The sequence below is a fragment of the Musca vetustissima genome, unplaced genomic scaffold (assembly GCF_032173495.1).
Source record: "Musca vetustissima isolate MV318-11 ecotype Yass unplaced genomic scaffold, APGP_CSIRO_Mvet_v1 utg58853, whole genome shotgun sequence".
Lineage (NCBI taxonomy): Eukaryota > Metazoa > Arthropoda > Insecta > Diptera > Muscidae > Musca > Musca vetustissima.
In genome coordinates, this window is record NW_026883943.1 from 1,212 (window position 1) to 8,569 (window position 7,358).

Below are 7,358 nucleotides of genomic sequence, written 5' to 3' on the forward strand. Positions count from 1 at the left end.
CCTGTACCATAGTGTGGTGAAGGGTATAAAAGGCGGGTATTTTTATAAACATTTTCTTTTATAAACATAGACCCAAACATCACGAAACACACTTGGACTCATATAGCGTAACCTCGTCCAAATACTCTGCCAAGAACTTACTATTTTTAAGGACCTTTAAGGGAACCCCACCCATTCTCGATTTTAATTTTTCAAGATTTTCAATGGGCTGGTAAATCAATACCAATGTTTTTTAAGGTTTGTAACTTTGCACATATATATTTGAAGATTTAAAAGAGAGGAATAATAATTTACAAAAAAATTTTGTTATTGCTTTGTTGTTGTTTTTTGTAATTAAAGAAAAGTCCTTATTTTCGATGGCGGGCATGATAACTCCTCACTGGAACATCGGAATTCGAAAATTCCAACGGTGTTAGAAAGAGTATATGTCTGGCTCTCGTATGAACTAGGATTATTATATTCGCTCTAAAATTAACAAAATGGTGGACCTTTGAAAAAATATTTTTTGAAAATCGCCGATTTTTTACCAAAACCCAAGTCAAAAAATAAGGAAGATCTTCACCGATTGGCTTTATCCTAGTTCATACGATAGCTACACACTCACAGAGAAACGTGTAAAAATTTCGAATCGATTGGGTTATTAGTTTTTGAGTTATCGTGCCCGCCATTCGCAAAAAAATGTTTAGAGAAAAACGCGTTTATAGTTTGAGAAGTCCTTCAGCCGTCACTTGATGCTAACACAATAAATCGGCTATATCTTCAAGACTTCTTGAGATTTTCATTTGAAATTTTGTAGGGACATTCTTTAATTAGTGTAGATTCGAATTATATCAACAAAATTTTTGACCCCGAGAATGGGGGGGTCCCCTCAAGGGAATTTCTTTAATGATTACTAGATTCATCATAGTTGATTTTTTAAAGTCTACCAAAAATCAGCTGATTTTTTTTTCTGATCTATTTCCCGATGTTAGCCCCCAAAATTTTGCTTCAAATTAGCCCCAAAATTTTGATTCAAAATTCTGGTAAATAAGTTTTTAAGTCTGCTTGTAAAACTGTAACGTCACATGAATGAATTAAAACAAGTGAAAAAGTGATTACAACTGACGAATGGACGGATATGGCTAGATCGTCTTAGAATTTTACCCTGATCAAAAATATATATATTTTAGAGGGTCGGAAATGAACATTTCAATGAGTTACCCTCCATACTATGGTGGAGGGTATAAAAAATCCCAAAGAATTGCACAAATTTCACAAAACTACCAGGGGCCCAGAATATTTTAGCCAACAAATTTTTTTCTAAGACCCAACAAGGCGTGGATTTTTTTCTAAGACCCAACAAGGCGTGGATTTTTTAAAGAATATTTTTTTCTAAGACCCAACAAGGCGTGGATTTTTTAAAGAATATTTTTTTCTAAGACCCAACAAGGCGTGGATTTTTTAAAGAATATTTTTTTCTAAGACCCAACAAGGCGTGGATTTTTTAAAGAATATTTTTTTCTAAGACCCAACAAGGCGTGGATTTTTTAAAGAATATTTTTTTCTAAGACCCAACAAGGCGTGGATTTTTTAAAGAATATTTTTTTCTAAGACCCAACAAGGCGTGGATTTTTTAAAGAATATTTTTTTCTAAGACCCAACAAGGCGTGGATTTTTTAAAGAATATTTTTTTCTAAGACCCAACAAGGCGTGGATTTTTTAAAGAATATTTTTTTCTAAGACCCAACAAGGCGTGGATTTTTTAAAGAATATTTTTTTCTAAGACCCAACAAGGCGTGGATTTTTTAAAGAATATTTTTTTCTAAGACCCAACAAGGCGTGGATTTTTTAAAGAATATTTTTTTTCTAAGACCCAACAAGGCGTGGATTTTTTAAAGAATATTTTTTTCTAAGACCCAACAAGGCGTGGATTTTTTAAAGAATATTTTTTTCTAAGACCCAACAAGGCGTGGATTTTTTAAAGAATATTTTTTTCTAAGACCCAACAAGGCGTGGATTTTTTAAAGAATATTTTTTTTTTCTAAGACCCAACAAGGCGTGGATTTTTTAAAGAATATTTTTTTCTAAGACCCAACAAGGCGTGGATTTTTTAAAGAATATTTTTTTCTAAGACCCAACAAGGCGTGGATTTTTTAAAGAATATTTTTTTCTAAGACCCAACAAGGCGTGGATTTTTTAAAGAATATTTTTTTCTAAGACCCAACAAGGCGTGGATTTTTTAAAGAATATTTTTTCTAACAACAAGGCGTTTTTTTAAGAATATTTTTTCTAAGACCCAACAAGGCGTGGAAGAAAAGAATATTTTTTTAAGACCCAACAAGGCGTGGAGTTTTTAAAGAATATTTTTTTCTAAGACCCAACAAGGCGAAGAAAAGAATATTTTTTTCTAACAAGGGAGCAGAATATTTTTTCTAACAAGGAAGAATAAGAATATTTTTTTCAAACAAGGAAGAAGAAGAATATTTTTTTCTAACAAGGGAGCAGAATATTTTTTCTAACAAGAGGAATATTTTTTTCTAACAAGGATGAAGAATATTTTTTCTAGGGCCCAACAAGGCATGGATTTTTTAAACAATATTTTTTCTAAGACCCATAATTAATTCCAAGTTCCACTAACCCGCTTATCAGGTAATTGGAGATTATGTTACAATGTTCCAATACACAGCTGGGAAAAATGACGCAGGTAATCTCGATTAAAAGTCATTGACTTACCGCAACTATCAAGAAAAATCGCTAACAACTGATAATGAGCGGAACCAGAGATAGTTGTTTTGCAATTTCAATTTTTTTGCTGAACCCTAAGCACGAGCCATTAAATATTGATTGGCAATGCACTTCCACAAGTTTTCATTAAATCAAAAAATATTGATGATCACCGCGAAAATATGTTGTGGAAAAATCGTTAACACATTTTCTTCGTAGTGAGGCATTTTTGAGTCAGCTATTTAGTTTTAGACTATAAATTCCCTGAGAACATGTCGATTCAACACAGATCACTGCTTACGTTCATTGGTCAAGGTTTTAACTCGGTTTATCGGTTTATTTGTTTGGAATACAGAGCTTTGAAGAAGGCTGCAGAAAATTATGAATCCTTTGAAAGCTCTCTTTGTGGTAGCCTTGTTGGCTGGCGCAGTTTGTGGCAATCGCCATCAATCGTCGTCGCCGTCCTCTTCATCTTCTATGAAACCATCGCAATGGTTGTCCCACTCCCAATTGCAAAAGATACCCGCCTTAGATGAAGTTTCCATCAAGAAATTGGAAAATATGCCACTGGAAGAGGGTGCCAAATTGTTGAAGACTGTTTGTAAGTATTCTTTTCAAACTGGATTGGAAAGAGAATAAAACTAACTTCGTTATTTTTTTTTTATTTGCAGACCATGTCTCTCAAATCAACAGCCCCTTGCCCAAAAACTATTCACCCAAACCCAGCAGTGTTCCCGTGTACATTGTTAAATCGAATGGCCAAAAGGAATCCACCACCTTGGACAAATTCGCCCAAACTGCCAATCAAGAGTCCAACTTCGGCAAACAAGAAGTTACGATCTTCATTACCGGTCTACCCTCCAGCAGCTCTGAATCGGTTGAAAAGGCCAATCGTGAACTAGTCGAAGCCTACATGGAACGTTACAATGTGCAAAGACAAAAGCCCCGCTCATACGATTACAGCAGCGAAAAGAATTCGGAACGCGACTCCAGCTCGGAATGGGAAACACCCAAACAAGCCTCCGGAAGTTTGGTGGTAAGTTGAGGCAAATAATTCCCCAAAATTGGGAAATTTTATTAAAGAAAAAAAACACCTCTTTCCAGATCATCGATTTGGGAGAAAAGCTACACAACTTGAAAGAACACGCCATGTTGGATGTATCCGAAGTTGGTGCTAAAATTGCCCGTGAAATAACCAAATTGGATTGCCGCAAGGACATCATTCACATTGTTGCCCAAAGCACTGCTGCCCATGTGGCCGGCGAATGTGGCAAGGAATTCAAACGCTTGACTGGCAACAAATTGAACCGTATCACCGCTTTGGACCCCGCAAAATTGGCCTCTCAAGATCCCGAAACATTGAACGGTTTGGCCCGCGGCGATGCCATCTTTGTTGATGCCATTCACACCTCCGCCCATGCTATGGGTACACCCAACCGTGTTGCCAACGCCGACTTCTATCCCAACGGTCCATCCGAAAGTGTTCCCGGTGCCAACAATGTTGTTGAAGCCTGTATGCGTGCCACTCGCTACTTTGCCGAATCTGTACGTCCCGGTAATGAACGTAACTTCCCAGCCGTTGAATCCAACTCTTTCGAGAGCTACAAGAGCAAAAAGGGTTACGGCAAACGTGTCTATATGGGTATCGATTGTGATGAAGACTTGGAGGGTGATTACATTTTGGAAGTTGATTCGAGCAAACCTTTCGGTAAACGTGCCCCAGCCCATAACTTCAAGTCATCCGAATCATGGAAGATATCATCGCCATATTCACGCGTTTAAGTATGAGATAGATACCTGGATAAGTGATCTGATTATTCGATTTTGACCTGATTGTATGATTTTTGTAGTTTTAGTTTAATATTAAAATAACGCCCCGCTAATGATGTTCGACAAAAATAAGCAAACCATGAAAAATAAAAACTTTAATGCATTTTTAGAAAAATATAAACTTATTTGTATTTCTGGGGGAGAGGACAGATTTTTGGAACCTTATCATGGAGTTTTTTACAGCACAAAGCAGTAAAATATTCTAACAGGAGGTTGTCTATATTCTGAGAATCCGAACCGCCATCTTTGTTGATGCCATTCACACCTCCGCCCATGCCATGGGTACACCCAACCGTGTTGCCAACGCTGACTTCTATCCCAACGGTCCATCCGAGGGTGTTCCCAGTGCCAACCGCTACTTTGCCGAATCTGTACGTCCCGGTAATGAGAGCGTTACAACTCTTTCGAGAGCTACAACAGCAAAAAGGGTTACGGCAAACGTGTCTATATGGGTATCGATTGTGATGAAGACTTGGAGGGTGATTGCATTTTGGAAGTTGATTCGAGCAAACCCTTCGGTAAACGTGCCCCATCCCATAACTTCAAGTCATCCGAATCATGGAAGAGATCATCGCCATATTCACGCCTTTAAGTATGAGATATGATGAGATAGATACCTGGATAAGTGATCTGATTATTTGATTTTGACCTGATTATATGATTTTTGTAGTTTTAGAATAATATTGAAAAATATTGTCCCGCTAATGATGTTCAACAAAAATAAGCAAACCATGAAAAGTAAAAAAATTAATGTATTTTTAGAAAAATATTAACTTATTTGAATTTCTGGGGAAAAGGATAGATTTTTGGAACCTTATCATGCAGTTTTTTTACAATACAAAGCAGTGAAAATATTCTGACAGGATTTTGTTTATATTCTGAGAATCCGAACCGCCGAATTTCAGTTATTTAAGTTGTGGAAATGCGGCTAGAACCAGAACATATGTACTATAATTACACCTCTGATCCTTATAACTTAACCCAGCAGAACCTAAGGCCAATAAAGTCACTCCGACTCTATCATTGGCAATCATTGAATGGTTAAGATCAATAACCACGCTTGCACAAGTTAATGGACTTAATGGAAATAAAAGTGGTAACTTAAATCGATTTGTTTTAGATGAAACCGTACCAACTCCGCTCACGAGCTGCTCCATTAACGCCCAACGTGAAGGCTGCCTTAATATGAAATTCAAATCTAGGACCTTTCAAATAATTCAACTTATACTGTTATATAGCAACTAAGTAAAAACTAAGGAGACCTCTGCATTTGAAGTTGTCGGTATTTACGGATGATACCGGATGAATTCACCCATCTGGATATTAAACCAACTTTACCGTCTTCTGTAGATGGATTCTCGTGACATTCTCCTTTAACGTTGGATTGGCTCAGATTTATCTTGTATCAGCCGACGGGAAGCTGTTTTTCTTCTTTGAGAATTTGGCTATTAGTAGACCTAATCCTCTTCCCTGTAGAAGTGAAGAATAAGTCAGACTTAAGCCTATGGTTTTATTTTCGATTACTTTCCTAGCAGCAATAAACTGTGTATTGCCTCCTCCGTATAGTCTGGTTAGTTCTTATGAGATTCCCGGACTTTACGGAAGATTCCGGATGTCTAATCCTCTAAACCGAGATAGTAGAAGGAAGATAAGGTTTATTCTTATGCCATCCTCAATATCTTCATATAAGATGGATGTTGATGTAATCTTCTTTACATTACGAATAGTCCTCAATCGACGAATTCTCTTGGCAGTATCCTTAAACCTTACGTTACTCAGTTTCTTCTTTGCATTAAACAATGGGAAGTTTTTTGTCTTCTTAGTGGGTTTGGCATTGTTCTGTTCTACCAGGGAACTTTTCCGTGGATGTGGATAGTCTGATCTTTGGGATCTGTACGCAATATTCCGGATGCGCTCAGAACTAGAAATACCGCCCTCTAAGAAAACCTCTGCATTTGGAATTGCCGGTCTGTTTTTCTTCTTTGAGAATTTGGCTATTGTTAGACCTAATCGCTTCGCTGTTTCGGTAGAAGTGAAGAATAGGTCAGACTTATGCCTATGGTTTTATTTTCGATTACTTTCCTAGCAGAGTTAATCTGTGTATTGCCTCCTCGCTAACTTCGAATAATATAACGGATAGTCTGATCTTTGGGATCTGTACGCAATATTCCGGATGCGCTCAGAATTAGAAATACCGCCCTCTGCCAATCGATTCTCCGAACCCTGAACATTTTTCTTCTTTGTGTCTCTGACATTCTGCTGCTCTTCAGGTAATCTAATTCTCTTGGCCGCTTTTAAGGACGTGAAGGTTAGGGTTATCTATATGTGCGTCCTTATGTTCTTCTTTTTTGATTTTAGGTCCACCCTAGCCAGTTTCTAACTGCTTCTTTCTGGTTGTAGCTTAACAATATCCCTACTCACTTCTCTCACAATCTTATCTATTCTCGTCTCCGGCATTACAAGACGTTTATTTTGGTCTTACTATCGTTTTGAAACACGGAATTTGAGATTGAAGTCAGATTCATTTTGTACCTAAACCGCGTACTTGCATTCTTGTAACGAACCCTAGGTAGCGTGCTTTTAGTGAACCCAATACCTCAGACGCCAAGAAACTCAGATCTTTATGATATGTATGCTCACAATGTCGGCGGAGTGTGAGCCGCTGATATTAGTTTATTTAGACCCTGCGCCGTTATTTTGTTTCCTCTTCCATCCGTTTGAGTTTTGATCCGCGCGATTTAAAACCTAAAGGTGGATGATAATAATATCACATTACATTCAAATTAATTCCACGTATGACTTGGGTATGCACCCGGTACGAGGCT

General features: G+C 37.4%; 1 protein-coding gene and 1 pseudogene across 1 annotated transcript; both read left to right on the top strand.

Annotated features, from left to right (window-relative positions):
* The first annotated feature begins 3,084 nt into the window (after positions 1–3,084).
* Positions 3,085–4,485, top strand: LOC133330937 (vitellogenin-1-like). Its single transcript, XM_061539336.1, has 3 exons — positions 3,085–3,304; positions 3,375–3,739; positions 3,808–4,485. The coding sequence occupies exons 1-3, from the start codon at positions 3,085–3,087 to the stop codon at positions 4,483–4,485; spliced, it is 1,263 nt and encodes a 420-aa protein (XP_061395320.1).
* Positions 4,486–4,700: 215 nt separating this feature from the next.
* LOC133330938 (vitellogenin-2-like) lies at positions 4,701–5,125 on the top strand (annotated as a pseudogene).
* The last annotated feature ends 2,233 nt before the right edge of the window (positions 5,126–7,358 follow it).

What these genes read in the sequence shown, in the direction of transcription:
- LOC133330937 (XM_061539336.1), top strand. Translation starts at nt 3,085, where the DNA reads ATGAATCCTTTGAAAGCTCTCTTTGTGGTAGCCTTGTTGGCTGGCGCA. An exon ending in CAAATTGTTGAAGACTGTTT is followed by an intron (nt 3,305 to 3,374) that starts GTAAGTATTCTT and finishes TTTTATTTGCAG; the next exon opens with ACCATGTCTCTCAAATCAAC. An exon ending in AAGCCTCCGGAAGTTTGGTG is followed by an intron (nt 3,740 to 3,807) that starts GTAAGTTGAGGC and finishes ACCTCTTTCCAG; the next exon opens with ATCATCGATTTGGGAGAAAA.